General features: G+C 47.2%; 1 protein-coding gene across 1 annotated transcript in view; it reads right to left on the bottom strand.

Annotated features, from left to right (window-relative positions):
* Ephb1 (EPH receptor B1) overlaps positions 1-26301 on the bottom strand; it is a 416176-nt gene that overhangs the window by 290841 nt on the left and 99034 nt on the right. Inside the window, exon 2 of the mRNA XM_051206222.1 lies at positions 4111-4175. Coding sequence (XP_051062179.1) covers positions 4111-4175 — 65 coding nt within the window. The remainder of the gene's footprint in view (positions 1-4110; positions 4176-26301) is intronic.

The following is a 26301-nucleotide window of genomic DNA, read 5'->3' as shown; positions in this document are numbered from 1 at the left end:
GCCTAGTGGGGATGTGAGCAGGGATCTGATGTCACAGCCTGGGGCCTAGACTGCTGCTCCACAGGCTTGTCACTCACCAGCCCAGAAAAATCCGAATTGATTTTGTCCGGCCTTGGAAGAGACAGACAGTCCCTGGAGTGGCTTTTCTCCCCCAAGTGTACTTTTCCTCACTCCCAGGAGAGCCCACTGGCAAGGAGACCTTGAGGACCTGAGGATGGAGGACACAACCAAGACTGCTGAGTAGCCCAGACAGTCAACACCTGAACAACTAGAAAATCCTACACCTGCCCGTGGTTTGTGCAGAGAGTGAATGGCCAGATAAAGACCTGCAGGTAGGACTTTTCCCTCCTCAGCAGCTGGCTCCGGATGTTTAGCACTCATCAGTTCCATAATCCTCCACACCACAGAACTGCCTAGAAAGGCCTGGGTAAAACTCCTTCAACTTCCTCTGTTCATACACAGACACATATACACACAAGCACTTATGTCTACACAAGCATATACATACACACATAAATAAGCATGTGTATTCTGATACACACACATACTGACACATGTATAGAAATGTAAAGGCATAGGAATGTACATGCATATACAGATAAATATGAGCATATACACAGATATGTACCCAGACACACAAATACATACAAATGTAAACATATATAGGCATATATATACATATAAATTATATACAAAAACACACATATACATGCATATATGTACACACACATATACAAATACACACATAAAATATACATATATGGAAATATACACATATATACATATGTATAATGTGCTGATTACACAGACAGAACACACAGGAGCCCTGTTCACTCAAACCATGAGCTTGCCAGGCTCGGTTCTGAATCCCCTTTCCAATTTCCCTCTATCAAGCCTGGCTGAAGAATGGCTAGCGTTGAAAAAGTCAGCTCCACATGCCTCTGGCTGTGAAGGTGATTCCGAGAGGCACCATAGATGCACATGGAGTCTGGAAGCACACAAAGCAGTCTTTGAAGATGAGAACTTCACAGATATTCACTCTTAGAGACTCACATCATAGACACAGGAACTAACACAAAAGAAGGCCATCCATGGCTCAGGTGCAACAGGAGGTGAGCTCTGCCCAAGCTCTTTAAGAGTAAAGGCACTTTGGGCTTGGATTTCCAACAAGGAAACTGAATACACCTGGCTCTCAGAGGGACCCAGACTTGCCACTAACTCATTACAGTCAGAGCTTGAAAAGAAAGACACCTTCTGGGTGTCCATTCTCCTCCATCGGGCTCATCTCAGAGATTGTGCTATTTGCATTGCTAACTAGCTCTTTAATGACAGTTGGATATTACAAGGCCTAGAACTAACTCTTTGTTGGGCTACAATGAACCTATCCTGGGCATCTCTTAGTGTAGAGCCCTGGGATACAGTTGCAAAGAAGTATCACTTACTCAGCTGTCAGACATTCCTGGTCCCTGCACCCTGCTAGGCTAACACCAGCCACACAGAACTAGAGCAGACTCATCCCTTGGGCCTTGAAAACATGAACAACTTTTTTCTCTTACGGCAGGTTGTGAGAGGTCAATGCTGTGACCTCCGAGCCACAATGGGAGGAGGACTCAGGAGGGTCGCAGAGGGGATAGAACAGAAATGACACATGCAGGGCACAGGGTCAGGGAGGAAGGCAAGGGCAGAAAGGGCCAGGCAGCAGCTAGAAACAGGACTATAGAGGAGCATGCATCCATAAAGGCCACCATTTACAGTGTAGTGATCACCCCAGACTCTCTGAACTCACCCCTGACCACAGGTCCTACACTGTGGAGGGCTGAGCAGACAAGGGTGGACCCAGCCTAGGAGGGAGGGTCCTGGAGAACCTCACTGGGATGTCCTCACATAGGAACTCAGTACCTCCCTGGCTTTGTCCATTTATAATGCAATTTTTACCTTTTACCTTTTTCCTCTGTTTACCAGGTAGTGTGTGATTTTGATTAAACCAAGAGGCTTACATTAAAGGCGAGTGCTTAAATATGTTCTGATTTTGACATGCAATATTATAGTCAGCTTTCTAACAATAGAAGTAAAAACAGCTTGTAGGCTAAGTACGGATGGTTAGCCAAGGCCAGGTCATATTCTGTGGAGCCCAACAAGCCAGCCATGAGCTGTGGGCAGCATCCATCTCAGTGACAGCTTCCTCCCTTTGGTGAGAATGGAGTGATTCCTTCTCAAGGCAGAGCAAACCTAACTCAAAGTTCCCTCCAGGCTCACAAAATGATACCACCCAGGCCCCTTCTCCAGCTTATTGAATCATCTCTTACTATAGAGAGATAATTCAAGGCCTGTGCCCACCATCTTTTCTACTGGGTCCTAAGTAGATATGAACCATCTACTACATCTTTCAAGCTTCTCAAGTGACCTGAGCTCCTCTGGGTCTGAAGTTTATCTTCTGCTCCGGGACCTCTCATCAGCTCTGAGGGCTACGCCTTAAATCCCACCCCTGACATAAAGCCACAGCTTCTGGTCCCACTCTAGTCGTGCCTCCACACCTGTTCTACTGCCTCGCCGGGGTTCCATCTGGTACAGCAGTCAGTTCCTAAGATGCCAACAGCCTCTGGCTATCCTCAGCTCCTCTGCCTTGCAATCTCACCGCCACAGCTGCACAATGTAACTCTGGGTGCATCCACTGCCACATCTCCTCCAGATAGTGTCAGGCAGGTGACAGAGACCCCGTAGACTGGCCCAACACATATGTATGGCTGGCCTTCACTCGTAGCTTGGCCCTAGCCTCAGCTTCATTCCTTCTGAGCTTACCTGGCCTCTCTGCAATGGTGAGTAGCAACTGATATAAATGCTCTCCACCTCTTAAAGTTTCATACCTCAAGATTTCATACCTCAAGACAGCTTCACTGTCTCAAACCTCAATCCCAATCTCGGGCAGAAAGTACGAAGTTAGAACAGATTCTACTTTATGGCTTTCTTCACCAACCTAGAGCATACTCTCCTCTCCAGATACCTTGATCTCTGCCTTTGGACTTTACCAGAATACGAATTGCTTCCCCCAAAGGTAACTGTGTCCCCAGTCTCTTTGGTCCTCTGTGTCCTCTGTCTTCACTCCCCTTCACTGCCACAGTCTCCCTCACTTTACTTCCTTCTGACTTAAACTGTTTAATCACTGCTTCCTGCCTTCTACTCTGGTGCTCTCTGAAACCAGCCATGTAGGTCACCAACAGGCTCATTGGGGCTGGACATAGTTGGTATGTTTCATACCCAGCAGCCTTTGCTTCTCTTGCCTCCTCTTCCTCCTCCACACACCATCTCTTCAACGAAAGGGTCCTCCTGGTTTCCTCCCATTTTCCAGGCCACTCCTGGTGTCATCTTTCTGTGTCTGACCCTCCAGTGGAGTTATACAGCCAGAGTACGCTCCTCCCAGGGACACTGCAGCTACACCTTGGACTCCCATCTCATTGAGCAGAGCCCTTCGAAGAAGGCTACTGCCCGAGGTCAAATGCACATGCCTGTGGGTGCCCCGGGACATTTCAAAGTCAACACATCACAGCTAAGCCTGCTTCTTCCTATGCAGTGTCAAACAGAAGAGATACACCCCGAACTTATCCATGAGCATGGTTGGCTTTCACAGGAGACCATGAGCATCACAGAGCTGTTCATCACAGCTATAGGGTCTGACCAGGTACATGTACACAGGCCAAAAGAATTAAGAATGTGTCTCTAAGGCAAGCTCCAGGTGCAAAACAGCCTCAGCACTTCTAACTACCAGACCCTTCCTCATGCCCTTGGTCTTCCTGCAGACCTGATGGGCACTGCCAATCTCTGATGTGTTACAATGGCATTCGTGTTAATGTCCCCCGGTCTGACAAGTCTATGGTCTGTGTTGCCCAGGAGCTAGTTGTCTAGAAAGACTGGGTCACGAGATGCACTACACCACACATAAGGGAGCAGATCTGAGACCCCCATGGTGTTGCTCTCTGGATAGGTAGTACACCCAGCATTCTCTCTGTGCACTGTTCCCCACATGTATGGCTTTAGGAAAGTCCTACACTTCCCAGTCACCCTATAGACTCAGGACCTCCCTGCAGGACCGAAGGATGCTAATCTGATACTCACCCCAGAGGCAGGATTGGCCGTCCATCCCAGCTCTGCAGTGGCTGTCCTTGTGTCCATCAGTGTTTCTGCAAATCAGAAAGAGAACAGTGCATGAAGCGACACCTGATAGTAGCTGGTGCCAGAAATGGCATTGGCTATCTTCCCACTCAGGCTCCTTTGTGACAACGGAGACACAGTGAGGGGACAGAGTCTGCTGAGACCCGCTGCAGACCTCATGCTCTTTGCACTCAGATCTTTATCCCCCACATCCAGCATCTACCCATATCACCTCACTCTATCCAGGGCTTTCTCAGGACCAAACTACATGCCTTCCTCTAGCCTTACTGGGTCCTCTGTGTGTCATCTTCCTCTGTACCTAACTGTTCTTCTCCAGCCTCACCTCTCTCCCCACTAATTCCCCTGCTTCCTCCCTGTTGATGCCCTTAGTCAATTCCCAGACACCAACTGCTCCCCTAAATCTCTACCTTTGCACAAGTCTCTTTGCCCACCCTCTTCCCCAATAACCTGACAAGGGTTTAGAAATTTTGACAAAGGATAAGTCCAAAACAGGCATATACTATGTTCTAACCCTAGCACCAATGCAGGTAAATATCTCTTTATCCTGTTTGCCTTCTTAACCTCTTGCTTCTAACCCATTCTGTCCCCATCCCTAGGCAATGACTGATCCATTGTCATCATAAATCAAGCCATTGTCTTTACTTTTCTGGAAATTGAATTATATACTATATACAGCTTTTATCTGGCTGCTTTCAGGATAACAGTTTTTTGTTTTGTTTTTTTTTTGTTTTGTTTTTGTTTTTTGTTTTTCTTTGAGTTTCTCTGTACTGTTTTGGAACCTGTCCTGGAACTTGCTCTATAGACCAGGCTGCCCTCAAACTCACAGAGATTCGCCTGCCTCTGCCTCCCGAGTGCTGGGACATGTGCCACCAGTGTCCAGCTGACTCAGGATAACAGTTTTAAGATGTACTCATATTCTGAGAATACTACGATTATTTCCTTTGTTGTTACTCTTGTTGTTATTTGGGTGGGGAAACTTTTTTGAGCTAGGGTCTTGTGATGTTGTCCAAGTTGGCCTTGAACTCATAATTCTTTCCACTCCAGCTCTTGAGTGCCTAGAGAACAAGTATGTATCACCACATTCAGCTTTATTGTTTCTTATTACTAAGTAGAATCTCATTTTATGAATGTACTTAAATTTCTTCATATATTTGCTCTTTTCCAGGTTGGGGATATTGCATGAGAATAGGAATAGTCCTTCCACCAACATTGCATACTATGCCTTCTTCATGGCTCAATAGTATTCTATCCTCTGTGTGTGTGTGTGTGTGTGTGTGTGTGTGTGTGTGTGTGTGAGAGAGAGAGAGAGAGAGAGAGAGAGAGAAAGATATTTTTCAACTCCATCTATCAGTGGTTGTCTTGGCCGATCCTACATTTGACTATTATGAGTGAGTAATGCTGTAACAAACACAGGCATGAGGTTTCTCTTTGACACAATTATTCCATTCTTTTTTGCATACATATTCAGATATGAGGTTGCTAAACATTATGGTAGCTCAGTTTTTTGAGAACCATCCTCACTAGTGGGAGTGAATAAGTTCACCTTTTTTCTCCTCCCTTGAAAATCTTTTTCCTGTGTGTTTGCACTGAACACATGTATGTATGAGTCTTCACACATGCATGGATGCACATGTATGCATGTGTGTGTGTGTGCATGCCAAAGTTTAGCATCATTCTGAGAAGTGGGAATCCAGTTTCATTCTTCTGTACGTATATATCATCCAGCTTAGACAGATCCGTTTGTTGAAGAGACTGTCCTTTCTCCAATATATGGTCCAGAAACATTTGTCAACAGTTAGATGTCTGATACTATGCTGTATTTATTACTATAGTTTTGTTGTATGTTTTGAAGTCATGCATTATGCATTCATTCTTTTTTGTACAACACTGCTTTATGTATCCTGAATCTTGTCTCTCTCCATACGAATTTTGTTATTGTCTTTTCTGGCTCTGTAGAGAATGCTATTGGTATTTTGATGGAAAATACATTGAGTTTGTGGATTGTTTTGAACAGAATGGGTATTTTGACAAATGTATTGTATTCTTCCAATCTCTAAGGAGGAGTTGTCTTTCTGTTTGAAGTTATTCTATGACACCATGAATTCCAACAGTTTTGCATGTCTGGAGACATTTTTTCTTTCCTTCACTTCCAAAGGTAAACATAGCTGGGTATAATATTCTTGATTGGCAGATTGTTTTATCTCTGAACTTTCAATGCACCATATCATTCCCTCTTAGCCTATAAGGTTTCTGCAAAGAAAACTCTGCTGTTTGTCTGCCATGGGTGTGGGAGAGGTCTGGGGAAAGGCTCTTAAATACAATCTGGCAGTTTTCACTGTGTTTAGGATTCTCCGTATTGTAATTTTCATAGTTCAAGTCTAGGCAACATAGAGAAGACATCTGTAGGTCAAATCTATTTGAGAGCTTTTGGGCTCCCTGGACCTGGATGTCTGTATCTCTCCCAAGGCTGAGGACATTTGCTACTATTTTGAACACTTTCCCTGTGCCTTTCCCCATCCCTTCACTTTCTTGATCACTGATAATTGTAAAATAATTTGCACAATGGTGCTCCAATAGTCTTAACATTCAAGCTCCCCAGCCCCCCCCCCCAACCCCACGCTCCTTTTGTATGACCTGGGATGTTTCAAAAGACTCAGCTTCCAGTTCAGTAATCCTTTCTTCTCACAGATGGAGTCTGTCGGTGAGGCTCTTAACTGTTTTACCTTTGATTTCCCGAGTTCTTCAGCTCCAGCCTTTGCTTGATTCCTTCCCACGGCATTCCTCATTCATGTTGTGAGTCATTTTCTTAAAAATTTCACCAACTCGTCTGTTTGTATTCTCCTGATTCTCATTGACTGTCCCCGGAATCATTATTTTGAATTGCACATCAGACATCTCTTCATTTTTTCTTTTCTTTGGGGTCTTTTGCTAGAGTAGTGGACTCCTTTGAAGGCATTGTGTCTCTGTGCTTCTTCATATTTCATGTGTCTATATATCTTGATGTTTGCACATCCCAAAGATTATGTGTCTCCTCCAATTGAAGGGCAGCCTTCATAGGAACATCTTTCAGCTGAAGATGTTTCTTAGTGTGGCTGTCTGGTGAACTAAGTTGGATTTAGTTCCAGGTTAGTGCCACAGTGCAGGCTTTATATAGATTCTTTGACTGGAATCAATATCTTTTAAGATGGTGCATGTGACAGCAGAGCCCATCTGATTTCAGATTGCTTGGGAGCAGGGACATTCTAGAAGCCAAGAGGATGTAGTGATTGGTGCATAGAGCAGTGGTGATAAGGTACCTACTCCCTAGACTCTCGTGATGAGAATAGCAATGCCAGGGATTTAGTACCTGGTTGCTTAGGATCAGTCACTGGTGGTCTTCCATTATAGCAGTGGTGGCACTAGGGGACATGGAGAGCATGGGAGATGTGTCCCTAAGACTCATTGGGGTGAACATTACTGGAAGCAAAAATCCAATGAGAGGCATGCCCTTGGGCCACCCAGTGGTGTACTCTTGAGGCACTAGAGGACAGGGGGACCTCAGGAGCCAGTGATGTTGTATGAGGCAGGAGAAGTAAATGGCAGGGAGGCATTGGGTGGACAGGCCCAGGTCCCAGAAGGCAAGCGCTTTGTTTCTATGGGTCTTAGGGGTTGGACCATACACTGTGCTGAACCACCTGTCCCTATTGTACAGGGCACTACATGGTTCATATACTGAAGTCACAGTTGTACTTCTAGGTCTAGTTGGGTTCAAGAAGCTTTCATGCATTGTGCAAATTTGGGTTGCACAGGGCACCCAGGATGGGATCAGGCAGAAGTTGATGCTTCCATTGGGGAGAGGCATATACATTTCTACGGTAGCTCTATCCACAAGAGGACACAATTTGCATCATTCTAGTACTCAAAGGAAGAGGAGGCAATGTAGGATCCTTCTGAGAAATGCTATGGTGCCGACTCCAGGCAGCAATCTCAACTTAGCCCCAGCCTATCATGGCTATGGAATCCCCTTGTAGCTAGGCTGCGTTTGTCCCCAGAAATGGGGTTCTGCCAGGGATACTCTATTGACCATTCCCCCGTCCCAAATGGTCATCTTCTCAACCAGGGGGTCAGGGTCATGGTTCCTGTTGTTCTTTGCCCCTCTCTGAGCAGCTATCCAAGGTCTCTCTGTCTTCACTCCCCCAGCACCCCCTCAGCCTCTACTCCACTATGGTGGTTCCTGGCTGGGGCAAGCACTGCTCACCTCTATCCAGCCTTCCTGGGGTCTCCTCAGAGTTCTTTGTAAGTTGTGGACTGTAGTCCTTTTTCAGATACACATTTCTGCAAATATTTACTCTCATTCGGGAACTCATCTTTCATTTTCTTAACAGTATCCTTTTAAAAGCCCAAGGTTTTTCGTTTTGACAAAGCCTAATTCATCTAGTTTTTCTTTCATAGTCTACTATCCTGATAGTTCTTTGCCCAGCTCAAAGGTAAAAGTTTTTTTTTAACCCAATACTTTATGATTCATTTTTACTTGATTTTTGATACATCATAGAAGATATAAGCCAATGTGATGCTCATCAAATTGTTCCAGAGGTGCAATTTTCCCCTATGACAGGAAGCCTTGCTCGGTTGCTCAGGCTGACCCAGAACTCCTGAGCTCAGGTGACCCTCATGCCTCAGTCTCCTGAGCAGCTAAATGACAGGTATATGGTCCAGCACCTCACCAGAGTGATGTCTTTGACAAACCCCACACACTCACGGAGATGTTTTACTCATTCAGATTCCCCGGGGTGCAGAGCTATCAGAAGAGTGGTACAGCACATCCCAGATGCCGAGATGCAGAAAACACAGGGTGTGGGTAGATACAGATGATCCTTTTTTTCCCCCTCCCACTACATCTCCTATCCCACGTGAACAGCCATCCCATACTTACTGCTTTAGGAAAGAGATATGAAGACAGAAAGCAGTGTTAAAACCTTTGGACTTGAAGAACACAAGCCTCGAGGCAGGAACTAAAGGTTTAAAGGGAAACTGGAGGTGAAGTGTGGGACTGAAATGAGGAGAGAGTCAATGGTGCCATCGCTGAGATGCTTCAGTGGGTAAAGGGCTTGCCAGGGAAGCATGAGTTCAGATTCTTAGCAGCCATGGAAAAGCAGGGCACATGTCTACCCCAGATTCCAAGCTCCAGACACAGGACCCTGGACATCCACCATCCCAGCAGGTGAAAACACAGCCAGTGGCCTTGCCAGCTAATAGCCACTTGAGGAGGAACCTGAGGGCCAGAGAAAATCTAATGAAGGACTACAAAGAAGGATATGCATGGAGGACAAACAAGGGCCAAGTAGCCACTAGGAGCCTGTGTGGAATGCATGCTACAACCATAGCAAGCTTCTCCCTCACACATGACATTGTGTACCATGCCTGTGGCACAGCTAGCATCTCTGCACCAGGGGGTTAATAGCATGCATCGGAAGCTGCCTGGGAAAAGGAAAAGCTACATCATTTTGCCCTCTCTGGGCTTGGGTTAGGGTTGAGCCCAGTACTATCTCATGAAAAACACCAGAGCAGGGATCCTGTCAGTTTGTTTTCCCACTCCAACTGCCAACAGCTGGGGTCCTTGCAAAGAGCAAGTTTCCCTTCTCTCCTCATCTCCACTTCAGGTACTAATAACGATCATAATGACATACCTCATTTACATAATACACTTCTCAGAAGATACTCCGGGAGCCCCTGTAGAAGCTCATCTCAGTGATCATTAAAACATCTCTGCCAGGTGGGTCTGAAGCAGGAACAAAAGTAGAGGAAACCGAGGCGCAGAGAGGGACGCTGCTTTCTAAAAAGTCACACAGCTTCCCACGCTGCCACAGAAAGCCTCAAATCCCAGCTCAAGTCCCACCAGGCAGATCTGGAAGCTTCCTAATGCTCTGGGATTGAAGAATGGATGAGGGCACTTCCTGTTTGGGTCATGAAGCCATACACGCTCCCAGAATGCAAATCAGCACCAACCATAGAATCTCACTGAGGGGCACTCTGAGTTGGCTGGGGATGATGGCAGCAAATGAAATGGGGTCCAGAATCAAAACTCAGAATGGCATTTCATTTGCAAACCTTCCAGGGACTCCTTTGTTCTGTTAATTCCATAAACACAACCTCAGCCTCCACAACAGCCACAGGCACCAGCTTCAGAATGTAATTGAATCTACTTAAGAATATAGTATTTTCCACACAGTCTACTGGACAGAAGCTGTAGCAAGAGGTATCCATCTCCCTACATCCCATCCAGCATGAAGACAGAGTACCACAGACAGGTGGACCATCCACTCCGTGTGAGTAGTGATTTGGGGAGGTTTACATCTCTCTGGAGAGGAAGCGACCACTCATTTGCATTTATGGAGCATATTGAGAGTTCTGGCAGAAAGTTTTGGTGGAAGCACAATTAAATATTTACCGCCACTTCTGCTCTCAAACAGTGGCACAGGGACCAGACCAGCTGGAAGGGCATGTGTTGCTGTCAGATCCAAAGATGCCTGCAGGGGATAGGGCTCTGGGATTCATGCCTGTCACCTCCTAGGCTCTGCCCCTGTGGGAGCTTGTGTATAATGTGAGGGGGGGGGACAAAATAAAGCAAAACACTGAGTTTGGGAAGACAGATCCAAAATAGGCCCAGGACCCAGCTCTCACGACCCCTGTCTCTTCCGTCTTCATCTGAAGAATGTGGTCTCATAGGGAAGCTAATGGAGAAGGCGGATGCAAAGCCTGTTATCACTGCTGTAGGAACTTGATTACTCCCAGCTTTTGTTCCTGGTCAATGGGGAGAATCTGATGCACTGGTACTTACGGATGCCCGTAAAGTATCTCTAGGAAGGCAAGGACACATTTCCCAACCATCCCCTCTCCTTTTCCTTGCATGGTTGAAAGAGGAGTGAGTGGTATACATTGAGGATACAGCGGTAGGTGAGAATGGCTGTGTGCCCTGGATGAGCTCATGGGCAGGAAATAAAAGTTACACCAGGCCTCCTGTTCTGGCTGTGCCCACAAGAGGGTGAGTGGGCCCTGCTGATCTTCTTGACTAGGCAAAGGCAGCTTTGGAGAAGGAAAAGTAAAGTAGCCATAGACTATTGCACCTGCCCTTCACACAGGAACGGGGGAGTGGCTTTCAGATCAACCCTGGGAGGGGCAAAGGCAGATTGAAGGGAATGGAGTGGGAGACCAAAGTGAGAGACAGAAGGGGTCTCTGGCAAGATCTGGGCTGGCTACCAAAAGGAAGATGTGATAAGGAGCCTGGCAGAATGAACTCTTTACCCCGGGGGACAATTTTCTTTAGAGAATGCAGCACAGGGACCACATGACCCACTGAGCCACCAGTGGGGCCACACCTGGGGTCTAGGTGGTACATTCTGTTCCAGGCTCTTCTAAGGGAAAGGAGGCAGATGCTGCCTTGCTTTGATGGCAGTTTCTTTCTGTCTCCATTGGCATCTGTGGATGTATTGATATTTGAGGGGAATTAGATACCTGTCGTGATAAAAGAGAGATAAATAAGCTCCCTTTGTTCAGCTCAGCCATTCTTTTTTGGAGAGACATAGATTAGACATTCAGTTGATTTACAATGTCCTTCCACGGTAGTAACAATACACACAGACACAGAAGAATGAGGGAATAGTGGCTTCTAGTTGTTTCTGAGGCAGTACCTGATGTGTACTTGACAAGACAAGCCCACCAAACATGGACCAGTGCCACCACACTGTCCTTCCCCAACAGCCCACAAGACTCCTGAACCTGAGAGCCACAGCAAGGTGGGCTTTACAAACCAGGCTCCCAGCACCTGAACCAGAGTAGCTGAGAGTCCTGCCCCAGGGCAGACGTGGCTTAAATAGCCCCAACTCCTTCCTTTGCAAGGAATCATGGGAGGGGACTGTGAGTGGTGGCAAAAAAGTGTTCAAGTATTCTTGCACAAAAGTTTTTGAGGGGTAAGTGGAGGTAGAGCTCAGTGCAGAGTCCAGAAATAAAACAACAACAGACAGACAAGGCAGCCCTTAGGGACCTTGAAGCCAATCAGGAAACAGAAATTAACCCATGCAAGTAAATCTGCAATTCTCTTCTCAGTGAGTGACAGGAAGGTGGTACACAGGGACACTTATGAACAATGAATTTTAAAAGGGTAGGGTGTTGCAAGATATTTGATCGCTTGGTATGAAGATGTGTCTCTGTCTCTCCTTGCCTGCCTAAGACACCTTCTGATTTGTTTAACAAAGGGCTGAACTGCCAATAGCTAGCAGGAGAGAATAGGCTGGACTTCTGGGCAGAGATAGGAACTCTGGGAAGAATCTGAGAAGTGGAGATTCCCCAGACATACATGGAGGAAGTGCATAGTAACAAGCAGACATGACGAGCCACATTGCAGAATGTAGATTAACATAAACAGGTTGGGAATGAGCCTAAGCCAGGGCTAAGCTTTTATAATTAATACAAAGTCTACACATCATTATTCTGGAACTGGCGGTCCAAACAAAGTCTGACTACTGCAGGGTCATGGGTAAGCACACCTGAGCCCTGACAGGCAGCTGGCACTTGTTCCCCATTTCCCATTTCTTGGCTCTTGAAAGCACAGGGACACAGATTACTGCTGCTGCTGCTACTACTACTACTCACACTCACACACACACACACACACACACACACACACACCACAAAAACACATGCATGCACATGCACACATGCATACATGCACAGCCCTAAGACCTAGTCCATATTGGCAGGTATAAGGTGGCTCTCCCTGACCCCAGTGTGCTGGGGGCTATGAGTGAGCACAGCTAAGCTTTCTGCCTTTCCCAAGGACCTCCATGATACCCCAGGCCTAGCCCTGTACATTGGGCAACCCAGACTTGTTAGAGCCCCTGGATGACATCTGTCTGGCCCTTCAGATGTTCTGTGTCCCTCTGAATCCTCAGCTCCTGCAACAAGGCCTCAGCACCAAAGGTGACCAAGCTTCCTGCAGTAATACAGACTAGCCGCCTAGGATTTGGTCCCTATTCCTCTAAATTGGCTCAAAATGAACCCAGGAGGAGGCTTTGCCAACCCTGATAGGGTTAATTGACTATCAACTGTTAAGTACACTAAGTACACCATCCGGGCTCTTGTTCCAGCAGCTCTGAAGCCAGGGCCCAGTACAGCTGCAGAAGGCTGAGTGAGAACGTACTCCAAGTAGGTTTCCACTTCCACCCATGGGCCCACCCATCTAACATCCATTCTCCTCATCTTTCTCCACACTAACTTCCCTCCAAACTTTCCTGTCACCTTCCCCTAGCACCCATGTTTTTGAAATCTCAGAGATATTTGCAAGTATGTAATATATATGTACATGTCTGTGTATGGAGGTATACTTGCACATGTGTATGCAGTTGCACATAGAGGTCAGAGATTGACCTTTTATTCTTTGAGACAGGTTATCTCATTGAGCCAGGAGCTCCATGACTTGGCTAGGCTGTCTGGCCATCAAGCTTCAGAGATCCACTTGCCTCTGCTTCCCCAGCTTTGCTGTGGAAGACTCCTTCAGCATACTATGAATACATATTACTGTCATTGGTTAATAACGAACTGACTGGCCTAGAGCTGGGCAGGAAGAGACTGGGTAGGAGAGCCAAACTGAGAATTCTGGGAAGCAGAAGGGTGGCGTTTATAGTCCCCAGAAGACACAGAGAAGCAAGAAGTGCATGCTGTACTGAGAAAAGGTACCAAGCCACATGGCAAAGCCTGGATAAAGAAATATGAGTTAATTTAAATTTAAGAGTAAGCTAGCAACGAACCTCAGCTATTGGCTGAGCATTTGTAATTAATATTAAGTGTCTGTGGTGTATTTGGGAGCAGCTTGCTGGACAGAAACATCCACCTGCACAGCTAGGTGTCAAAAACCTTGTCCCTTAACAGTGAGCCTCCCCTCCTGCACCTCTCTCAGCCAATAGGTCTGGGCCGTGAGAGATGCTCTGAATCAAGTACACTCATTTGACTAACACCTATTTACTAGCTCTGCCAAGTATAAATCTTAGGCAAATGGAGGCTATTATTATGCAGGTCGCCATTGATTGATGGGTGGTAATGGCCAGCAAGGAAGAGAAACAAGCTTGAGTAAACTGAATGAGCCAATCCAACCCATCTGTTGAATGACTGATTGAATGAGTCTGAACAGGCATTCAAATTGGAAATACAAACTGTGAAATTTGCTCTTTGAAAGGACATACAGATCTGCACAGTCCTCCCCACCACGCCTTTCTTCTTTGGCCTCTTTTATGTTCCAAGGTACAATTAATTATGGTAAATAAAAGAAGCTACAGCTTACATGGGTCACAGCACGGTGCCCCAAGGGGTTGGGACAGGCTCCAGATCTAGCACTTGGGGCCTACCTTAGGAATGAGCAGGAAGACCTGGGTGTGGTTCCAATTCCCCTCCCACCAAGGGCCTTTCTGAGCCAGGCTCCTAGAGAAGCAGGCACATGCCTGGGTACAAGATTGGGGCTGGGTACTAGGAAGTGCCCAAATGCCTGGAAAGGGCTCTGTTCTCTGACCAGCCAAGTCTTATATTTAACATGTGATTTATAAGGATCCACTTCCATTCTGGCTCAGAGGGCCTCTATGGCTCCTAGTTTTCACATATAAGAAACATAGCAAGTAACCAAAGCAGACCTCTGTCCCAGGGTGACCTCTGCATCGACATCCCTATGTATGACTGAACCCTGCGGGGGTGTGGGAGCATGCAGGCTCGTACTCTGCAGGAACATCTTCACTAATAAGATATGGAGCTGACTAAAAGAGGTTTGCTGGAAAGGCTACAACAAGGCACCACTACCCAACCAACTTAAAATCAACAAAAAGGCGTTGGCCCCTGTTCTGGAGGCCAGAATTCTCAAAGCAGGCTATCAGAAGGGCCATACTTCCTCTAAAACCTGTAAGGTAGAGGCATTCCTTGCCTTCCCTAGTGGTCGCTTGGTCATTGGTGTTTTGTAGCTGTGTAACTCCAGTCTACCTTCAGCCTGGACTTCTCTCCGTTCATTTACTGTGGATGGAAAATTTATAAGAACACACCAGTAGAGGAATCTACCCAACTCTGACATGAATCGATCTTAACTAATATCAGCAATAAACCTGTTTCCAGCTGAGGTCACACTTGGACATTTTTTCACCCAGGAAACACAAATCAACGCCCCCCCCCATACCAGCAAGGGAAGGACAGATGCTCTCCATTTGGTCCTCCATACTCTCTCACCTGGCTCTATCCTGGAAAGAACGTTTGCAGGCTGCATTAACGGGGCATTCCTTCACCAGCAGAACTGGAAAGGATGTGAGGTTTGATAGCCCACATGTACATTCCCAGCTCCTCTTCCTTAAATGTAGAGGGTGGTGACCCCCTCCAACAGCTGTGGTCTGGTGACATGGCTCCTTTTAAGCCCACAGATGGTGAAAGCCCAGGACTGTTGCTAACTTCCAAGGGCCACACTATCGTTGTTGCCTTCAACTCTGAGCAAACCCTTATAAAAATGCATTGCAGGACTTCACATGGGAAAGAGATGAGCAAATATCCGTTTACTCCAGACAGATCACAGACAATGGTAAACCAAAGCAATGATTCTATCCAAGTTGGTTGAACTAGTAATTTTGTTGAGGTTGCTTTCAGCCACTTCACTGAAAAGCAGACTCCAACATGAGCGATGACTTGAGAAATTTGAATCCATGGAGCTCCCTGCACAGCTTGCAGGCAACTCACATGGGTAGAGGCACCTCTCCCTGCCAGTTATTTCTGTTTCTATAACCCTGGGGAGTGGACCTGTCCATCTTGTAACTTTGTTATGTTCCTTAGTCGGGTAAGCTACATGGGTACTACTGCACCACTACCCCCAACGAGGAGGAAATACCTATACAGCACACCCTTGTTTCCCCCTCAGTTACCTCTTTAAACTATGCCATTCATTTCTTCCTAGCCTCTTATGACATTTGGGATTTAAATAGGTAGCCCCTGTTAGGCAGCACCCACGTCTTGGGTCCTCTCTTCATCTAGTCCCGCAGCTCTCTGCACAAAAGGACAGTCACTTGACAGCGTCTTAACCATATTGGGCTTGATGCAGACAGACCTGTGAATGAGCCTTAGTTCTAGCACCATTTACTTGTATGATCTCAAGCAAGTTGCTCAGACTCCTGATGTTCAGTCACCTACTCAATGAGGATAACATCTGCCTCGCAAAGATAATTGGTAAGAGTCAGTGAGATATTCACCAAATACTCCCTGCAGCTTCTGGAAAGTTCTTTGTAGTCCTGCAAAGAACAGTTGTATTGGAGTGCATGACTGGTAATGAGGAGCAGGGTCTCTTCATGGCCCAAGTTCTTTGGCTCTACCAGGGGAGATCTGGCCAGCTTACATACATCTAACTCCAATGCTCATTGTGAAGGGCAGGCACTATACTACCCAGCCTTGCTTCTAAACCAACCTCAGTAGTTATAGTTGGCTGAGAAACAACACTCAGCCATTCAGTCATACTTTATGTCCTCAGCACTCTTTAACTACGACATGGATATTGTAGCCTTAACCACGCCCATACATTGCACATGGCAAGGATCTGGGATGAGTTTGCAGCCACAGCAACAACATTTCCTTTGGTCAGCCACTCCTCAAAACAATATGGATGCTGTGTGGCCTCACCTAGATCTGAAGCCGTGGGGAAGTCTACCAAGAAGGAGCCCAAAGGTCTACATAGTCTATACTCCAACCTATGGCATGCAGAGAGGCTTAAGAACAGCACTGGGTCTTTTGGGCTCCAGACACTGGCTGTGATCTGGAAGAACAGAACGGCCATACTACCATCACAGCAGCCCTGACACTGCCCTGCTCTGCACCCTGCCTCTTCCTCTTCCTTGAAGTAGGCTCTGAGATCGGTAGCTGTCTTTGGCCTCCCACAGCCAGACCTACGAGACCAGAGCCCCTTTCCAGGGCTGCAGGAAGAGACTTTCTGAACTAGCTGAAAGTAGATATCCACGCAAGAGTCCCTGAACTATGTAGGATGGCATGTGTGTCTCATGGGTGCAGAAGGAAATAGATCTCCACACTCCACAGGACCCACAGCCTGTCTTGTCCCCTGAGCAGCAGGGCCAGCAGCCATGGCTAAGTACAGCATGAGTCCCCTGGTGTGATGCTTCATGCTGGAAAAAGAGGGTTGAGGAATCAGTGGTTTAGGAATAAGAAGAGTCTGGGGAACAGATTCCTGTCTTGCCTACTGTCTTGTGTGCCCATAGTGTTGGGTTCCCAAATAGCAACTGAAATTGAGACTCTCTTTGCTTCCGCAGCACTTGGGAAGGGAGTGAAGAAGGAGTGATTTTCCAAGAGGCCAAAGTCAGAACAGTGTTTCAGAACAAAGGCAGCCTGGAACCCAAAGGTGCCTTCCCAGATACAAGCTGTAATCTTCCTGCAGCTTGAAGCAGCCTCATAAGGCCATTCTTGAGGCCATTCTCAAAAGGAAATCAATCCAGGAGTACTCTCATCTGGCATTAGGTGGGATCCCAGTGCAGGGCCCGCCCACAGAAGACTGCTCTCTTGAAACCCTGAAATCTGGGGCCTCCATGCAGCCTTCCATGCCCAGGCAGAGCCTGCATTAATCCTGGCACTCCCATCCACTGAAGATGCCTAGTTCTCCCTCCTCTGGCCGGACCACCCACAGCATAACTTCCCACCTCCATGAGATTTGTTGATGGAGGAGAGGCAGCCCTTCCAGTCTAACAATTGATAGCTTCTCTCCTACAATGAATGCCAGAGCAAACTCAAGAAAAAGAAGATAGAAGACAGCTGTTGGGAACGTAACTATCCCAAAGGGCTTTGGTTCTGGGTCCTTCCTTCTTTCTGTCTCAGTTCCCTTTCCAATTTGTTCTCTGTAGACGACCAGACCCTCTCAAGTTCAGGAGCATCTTTCTAATATCTGAAGCTGTGTCACAGCCAGAGAACTCATGATGGGTCTTTAGGCCTTTAGAGCATCAAATATCTGCATCCAAAAACCAAAATAGCCATAACATGCCAATAGGCGCAGGCATGGCAGGCCTCAGAAACCTGGGCATCCATCTACACATGGCCCCATACTTCAGGGGCATTGACCCAGATCTACAACCAAGCTTCCTTCCCAGAGATGCCTCACTCAAGTTCTCTCAGGTCATACCCCTCTGCCCAATGCAGTCACTATGGGTAGAAAGAGGAAACAGAACCCTAGGGATTCGAGGCCAGGGGACACGTCATTCAGACCAATATCCAGCAAGCCAATTGTGTAAACCTGGCCAAGAGCCCACTGCTGTTTGTTTACCTACTGACAGTGTTGTAAAGAGTGTCAAAGAGCCATTAAAATGTAGCTGGTATTTTCCATGAGTTTCCAGCCCCATGAGTTCTAAGGGAGATGAAATCTGTTTACCCTAGCCACCCTGACAGAACCATGAGTTTGTGCTGCAGGACCACACATAATCAGCTTACTGTTCCTGCCCCTCCTGCATGCAGGAAGGGAAGGGCTCCCACTCCACACAGGATGCAGTCACCCAGTGGGCATCCATCACCTCAGGGAAGAGCAGGGAGGAGAGCCCACATGCCCATGCAAAATGACTCTCGGAGGCCCTAATGAAGGCCAGCGATGGATGATGGCCTGGGCTTGTTAATCAGCAGCAACACACTGCTGCTGTCTGCCTCTCCCTGCCAGGCCCTGCAGGGCCCTCAATTCCAAGTGATCTGTGGTTCAATGGTTCTCAGATGGCACTGGCTCAGGGCTTCCACCCCAGAGCCGCTGTTCACACTAGCAGCAGCAATATCTGCAGAGAGCTGGGCTGTGGTGGGTGTGATAGGAGAATGGCATTCAGCTAGCAGAAACACAGGCTGGACACTTCCCACACTCCCACCAGGGACCATCAGGATTGAAGTAGCTACTTAGAGCTGCGCCTGCCATGCCAGGTGGCTGACACTGGCCCTTCCTTGATACTCCCTTAGAGTTTATCATTACCAGCACTGCCACACCGCCACTTTTACCCCGTGGTACAACTCTCCTTGACAGTGTTTGTGACCTGCTTCACTGTCCACCTCCACTTCAAAGCCTTAGGCCACTCCAGCTTTGACATGGCTGTGCGCTATGTCATACCCTATGTGGTTTCTGGCTTAGGATGCAGAAGGATTTGTAGAGGATGATGTCGGGCTCTGTAAACTTCCCACTAGCTCTCTACATCCTCACAGTCCTGTACTATCCAATAATAGTCAGTCTGGCAGTAGATTCCTGATGCAGGGACCACACCCAATGAGCTCAAAAGACCAGGGTTCCAGGAGACCTCTATGTGTCTCAAGCCATGAGGCATTCTATCCTAACTCTCTATAGGCTTCTATTGGTGCCCATCACTCTGTTGTTTCTCACAGATCCTTGGTGCATGGGGTTAGCTATGAGTAGCTTGTAATGACCTATCTAAGTTCTAGTCCTGTTCTTTGTACAAAGTGCATGACCACTCTCATCAGTACAGAAGTTTGAGGGGAGGTAGTGATGGGATTAATGGGATACTATCAGCAGATCCATGAGAGAAACCAATTGGGTGTGGCCCAGTTTTGGCTATGAGATTACAATTCTGGCCTGTTGTGCAATTCTGTGCTCATGAGCACAGTTCCCAGGGCTCCCTACAACTGCCCTTTCTGAGTCTACAGTGCTCACATCTTCAGGAAGGGACCTTTGGCCAATCCATCCCTCCTTGTCATGGAAATCATGTCTAGTCCTCCCTGTCAATCACACTCCCAAAGCCTCTCTATTATCACCAACATCTCTGAAAATATAAAGCCTGAGAAGACTTGTTTGTTTCCTGATTGATGTCATTGACTTTCTCTTGGCATCCAGCATTTCCTGAGCTCCCAAATGGTCACATTGCCATAAATGTCCTTCCCATGAGCCTCACAAATCTCTCACAATGTTCACCTTTGCACACAAATGTCCCCAGATGAATTTGAAGGTCTGGGCAAAACACTGTCACTGGCCTTAGGGTGGCCTACAGATTTCCATAGCTGGGCACAGGCAGGTCACAGAGTCCTCCCAGCCTTTTGTTCTAGTCTAGCCGGGAACACCAGGTGTACCCCTGGTGGGGGGTGGAAGGGTCTGATGAAGTCCAAGGCCAGAGCCTGCTGGGCAGTAGCTGCAACACTTGCAACTTGGGGCTGAACAAATCCTATATCCCAACCAGGATGCCCTGGGCATTAGCACAGCATTCCTGGTCCCAGAGCTGCTGTTACTTTTATTGATGGATTCCAGGACCACGGTAATTACCAAAGGATCAGCATGGCCTGAGTGTTCTTTATCTACTCACGGGTTTCCTTGTGAACCTCACTGTTCATACCACTCTCTCCAGGTGAAACATGCATTCTCAGAACTGGTCCACAGGACCTGGAAGTCTCCATATATCTGCTCTCTTCATTCTGTTGGTCCCATTATCCTACCCTGCCCACCCTCCCTCCTTGTTTCCCACTCCTTTCTCTCTTCTCTCTCCCTTTATTCTGCTGCTGCTGCTTAACAGGGTGCTTCTGGGATGAATGGTGTTTTCAGGCCTGGCCAGGAATACATCCGGCCTTTCCCAGCCCCACCCCTATCCTTACCGTACTGGGGGCGGTCTGTGGAAAGCTGGGCCAGACAATGGGCCAGTGGGTTCACTACAGAGCTCACAAAAGCCCCATTGCCCTCTGAGCAGCTCAGAGTGACAGGCATACGGAACAAATCCCCTTGCTGTCACGATGCCTGCGTGGGATCCTACAGAGCCTTGGGGCCTCTGGGCAGCTAGACTAGAGCCCTGGGCACCAAGCCCAAGAAGGTCAACAGAAAGAGGCAAGCCAGAGTCCTGGGGGGGATGCAGAGTGGAGCAGCCAGAGGCTTGGAAAAACCCACCCTGTGCACCCACTGGTGATGGTAAGGCTGTCATGGCCAAAATCATGGTTCTACATACAGAAGGCCCCACATTGAGAGTCTGAGAGACCAGGATTGCTGACAAAAGGATGAAACATGCAGCTTGATGCAGCACAGTCCAGGCACTGGACACAGACAAGAATCCTTTCGTGGGTGACTGAGTCAGATGCTGAGTTAAGAGATCAAAGAAGGGGACCCCCACCTAGCCACAGCATCTCAACCACCAGCACTCCCTACATACTTGGAAAGCTGCTGGCTGAGAGCCTTGTACCTTGAGTTTAAGGGCAGCAACATGTCAGAAGCTTGGAGAAGACAGCCCACATTCTAGCAATCTGGAGGGTACCATGCAGATGAGGAAAAGGCTTGTTCAATTAGATCTCATCTCCTGGTCCAGCCCAATGTCTACTGCAGATATGTCCTGGGATTCCAGTGAATTTTTAAATTGGGTAAGACAAAGGAGCCTTCCCCTTCCTTGTAAGATGTCTGGTCTCTTCATTTTCTTCGTTTCCATGAGCAGTACCAGCAGGCATTCCTGGGAGGGAAGGGCTGCCCTTCCCCAGACTCCCCCAGAGTTGCTCTGTTGCACGTACTGTCGTGCAATCATGACAGCAGAAAACAGTGAAGTGGCTGTATGTCCCCCTGCATCCCACCCCATGGCAGGTGCTTGTGAGCTAAGTTCACACCTCAACAAAATGACATGCACCTTCACTCTACAACACACAAAGCTTGGTGTTACATCTCAGAATTGCCAGCAACAACTGAGTTATGTTTTCTTTATGCTTCACCAAGCACCTTCTGCTTGCCTGGTCTTCCTTTAGAAAAATAATGATAAAAAGCGTTATGTACCAGCAGACAAACACACACACACACACACCTGCCTCTTCTAGAAGCACCCCTGCTTAGCCAGCCATGGTACAACCGAGACACAGCTCTAGGGCTGGATGCAATAAACATAAGCCCTTGTGTCAGTTGTATGATCCTGGACTGCTTACACAACCTCCCTGAACCCCAGGCCTCTCATCTGTAACATGGATACAAACATATGTGCTTCCCAAGGTTATGTGAAGAGGGCATGAGACACTTTAGGGAAGAATTTTATTTCACTCCATCTCTGTATTGTTTGCCTATGCTGCCTATTATCTTTATGTGGTTGAATAAGTTTAAGGCATGCTTTTTTGAAAAAGCCAGTCTAGCTCTTAGAGTTTATAAAGTCTGTACAAGCATTAGCACACCTTCAGATGACTATTAGATTACTAGTGGCCTTACTGCTGGAGATCTTACCATATGAACTGAACAGAATGTTATCTGTTGAATGAGGACTTGCCTAGGCTGCTAGGGTCACAGTGCCATGCTGGTCCTAGAGGAGTCCATCAGGTCCCCACATACACCCACACATACACGAGTGGCCTCAATTTACCATTGACCCACTGGGTGATATGAAGCATGCTTATATTGTCTACAAACGGTAGCTGGCAAACTTTGTATCTCAGGCTTTGTGAATCATAACATCTCCCCTGTGACTAACTGAACTCTGTTACTGTTGTCACAGCCAGTACACAGGACAGCCTGTGGCTCTGGCTTGGATAAATGTGCTGAAAGAATATGATTGATGACATTTCATTTTTTTTCTTGTAATTCTTGATGAACCAATTCATTATTTTGTTGTACAACAATCCAATACCCTTACAGCTATCATCATACCTATAAACTTCCACAGAAGTCTCTGTGACCTCCAGAAAGTCCCCAACCAGGACCCTAGGGATACTCAATGAATAAAAACAGAATTAAGTAAATTTCATATTCACAAGCTCCCTGAGCAAAGTGTGCACACAGAAGATGACTGGCCTAATTTTGGCCTATAATGTTGTCCTCTTGGGCTAACTGATCTCGGCTAGGTTCAAAAGGAGTTTGAGTCCTTCCTAACGGGTATAAAGGACAACAAGAGAAACATGCCAAATACAAGCCTCATTTGCCACTAATGAACTTGCAGAGAAATGTGTGTAATTAGCATGGGTATCAGCTGGGGGTCTGTAGATTTGACACATCAATGGAAATGCATCACCGTGGGAGAGCTCAGACCGGCTGGGAGCCTTGGGCTCTGATGTGATGGGAACTACCAATCAGAGGCATGATGAAGGAGATCTATGGAGAGAAGATGCAATACAGCAAAATCAGGTGGCAGAGGAGTGTAGCAGCAAATGGGCAAAGCAGGCTTCAGAAGGGAAGCAGATGACAAGATGCTTAGTCAAAACAGGTCAAGGACTGCCTGGGAGTCACAGGGAAGTGGCAAGGCTCTGACTGACTGGTGAAGTCTTGCAGGTATCTGAAGAGAAATAACTATAGCAAAACTGGTCACTATAAAGGGGAGCTAAGTCCCAAATGCCTCCAGCAGAAGGAATTAGTGGATATAGAAAGATTGGAAAACAGCTAGAGATGAAAACAAAAACCAAGGCAGAGTCATCAGGACACACCAAGGTCATGGATAGGGTAGTTAGGAGGTGGATGGTCAGAACTTCCAAGTGAGACTACACTCACATCTCCAATGATGGGGAGCAACAGCCACTGAAATGGATTGAATTGTGCCTGCAAAAGGTTAGTTCCAAAGCCAGGCAGTGGTGGCACACGCCTTTAATCCCTTTAAACTCCAGAAGCAGAGACAGGCTGGTCCCTAGGAGTTCAAGGATAGCCTGGATTACAGAGTGAGTTCCAGGACAGTCAAGACTGCACAGAAACCCCATCTTGCCAAACTAAGGGGGGAAAAAAGATACTTCCAAGTCCCCATTTCCCATACTTGTGAGTGTGACTTTATTCAGAAATAGGTTTTTGAGATATCATTAATGATTGAGATCATCTTAAGATTCAAGGTGGATCCAATATTCAGTACCTGGAGAGAAACCTTTGATACAGAGGGGAAGACATGAGTGGACAAGGACAGGGGTAATGATTAGTAGTCATTGTCAACTTAGCTATACATAGAGTTACCATGAAAACACAGCTCTGAGTTTGTCCATGAGGGTTTTTCCATGAAGGTTTCACTGGGAAATGAAGACAGCCTGAATGAGAGTAGCAACATCCAGAGTATGAAATACCAGACTGATTGAAAAGGAGAGAGCAAACTGGCCACCACCATGGGTCACTCTCTACTTCCTGACCACCATCTCTGCCGTGATGGGCTATGCTCTCAAACAGTGCTCAAAACAAACTCCTTCTTTTTCTTTTAAAAGAAGAATCTTTCAGATCCTATCTATTTTGTTTTTTATGTGTATGGGAGTTTTGCCTGCACATATGTCTGTGCATCATATGTGTTAATGCTCATGGAGACCATGAGAGGGCATTGGATCCCTTTGGGTGTGACTTACAGACAGTTGTGAGCTGCCATGTGGATGCTGAGAATTGAATCCAGCTTCTGGAAAAACAGCCAACGCTCTTAACCACGGAGCCATCCCTCCAGACCCCAACCCTTCCTTTTCTAAATTGCTTTGCTCAGATGTTTTGTCACAGCAGCAACAACAAAATAGCAAATACATCAGGAATTGGAGTTATGCATCTGCAAACCAAAGCATGCCAACTGCCAGCTGCCAAGGGAAGTTCAGAAAAGAGGTGTAGGATAGATTCTCCTTGGCGCCTCCAAAAGGAGTCTATTCTGGCAATGCCTCCTTTTTTACACTTCTGGTCTCTGGAATAGTGAAACAACATTGCATTGTTAAGCCCCCATGTCTGTGGCAATTTTTAATGGCATCTCTTGAGAGCTCTTACAGTGGGAACAGTGACACACCCTGGCTGAGGTCACAGGCCAATCACCGAATTTGCCACCCTTAAGCAAACCATGACTACTCACTACTTGTTCAGTGCCTAGAATGTCACAGCTGGCTGAGGCAACTGAGGTGGTTTCTGGGTATGGCAGGGCACTCAGGGACAGGCAGGCAACCATCTGAGCCACTGGTTCCGAAGGCTATGGCGTTTTTTTGGCTTGGGATGTCTGGTACTGATTTCAGGAACACCAGGGCAGTAGACTAAGAAAGTTTAGTGAGGAGTAAGTCCAGCTGGATTCAGGGCCAATGTTCTGGGAAAATTGTAAGACTATGGTTTCTATATGCCCTGAGCAAAGTCCTTCATCACCTTAGACTACACAGGATTCTTTGGAGATAACTTGTGCAGCTCACCAGGACCCTGTGAAGAAGAGCAGAATGGGAAAGCTTAGGGTGGACACAGAAGGCTTCTTGCAAGAAAGCTATGTCATGGGGATTGGGGGTTGGGGGAAGAAAGGATGGGGTGAGGTTTGAAGACATGCCTCCCAAACAGTGATCTGTAGAAATGGAAAAGAATGTGTTGAAGGAAATACCATTTGTGTGGGCCTATTAGTAAAGAGCTAATTAACACAGGTAAACCAGTGTCTTGATGCACAATTCTTCAGAGAATGGTGGGACAGGGGAGCCGAGATGCGGAATTCTGGGAACAAGAACAATCATCGGGGGCTTCCACCGGGCAAATGTCCTGGCTACCAAGGGAAGGGCCATGCTGAAGACAGTAGTGAGTGTGCTCATAGCAGGGTCACACTGCCGTGGGCTGCTAGAGCCAGCCTTGGACCATTCTGACTTGTTTCCATGTTGCTTAGAATATGGCTATGAAGGAAGCCTGTGTTGTATCCTCCAGCCACTCAATCACCCACAAAGCCGCTCCAGCTCCTGCTGCCTTAGATCCTCCCATTTCATTGGCCTTCCAGACCTCCATGTCTATGCACACACCTTTATCCAGCAGGCATTCTCTATAGATGCATCTGACTGATGGATGAATGTTGTCATCTAGTAATATGGCCAGGGGCCGAGTGTGGAAGCCAGGTAAGCAGTGGTTGCAATGGACAGAATCCATGATCAGCCAGGAAGCTGGGGGCCTGGGCATTCACAGGTATGAGGTGACAGCTTTGTGACATCTCCTGCTCAGATGTCTTCCTGAACTCTGTGGCCAATTATAGAATTCACTTCCTCATTCACACTTTCTTGGCATCATAAGACAGTGCCCTTGGTTCATGTGCGAAGTCTCTGCACCTGTGTCCTCATAGAACATCTCTCACTCAATACACTTTCCCCCCACTCAGAGCCATCCAGCCCTAGCTCAGCAAACATAAAGGCCTAATAACTGCAGACCTCCCACCACCCTGGGGTTCACCTGCCACGGCCCCTCCCACTGTGCGGGTCACAGCAGCACTGGCCCAGGCTGACCCCCGC

The sequence above is a fragment of the Phodopus roborovskii genome, unplaced genomic scaffold, assembly GCF_943737965.1.
Source record: "Phodopus roborovskii unplaced genomic scaffold, PHOROB, whole genome shotgun sequence".
Lineage (NCBI taxonomy): Eukaryota > Metazoa > Chordata > Mammalia > Rodentia > Cricetidae > Phodopus > Phodopus roborovskii.
The sequence above is the reverse complement of the archived record's forward strand: the minus strand, read 5'-3'. Positions and strand labels throughout refer to the sequence as shown.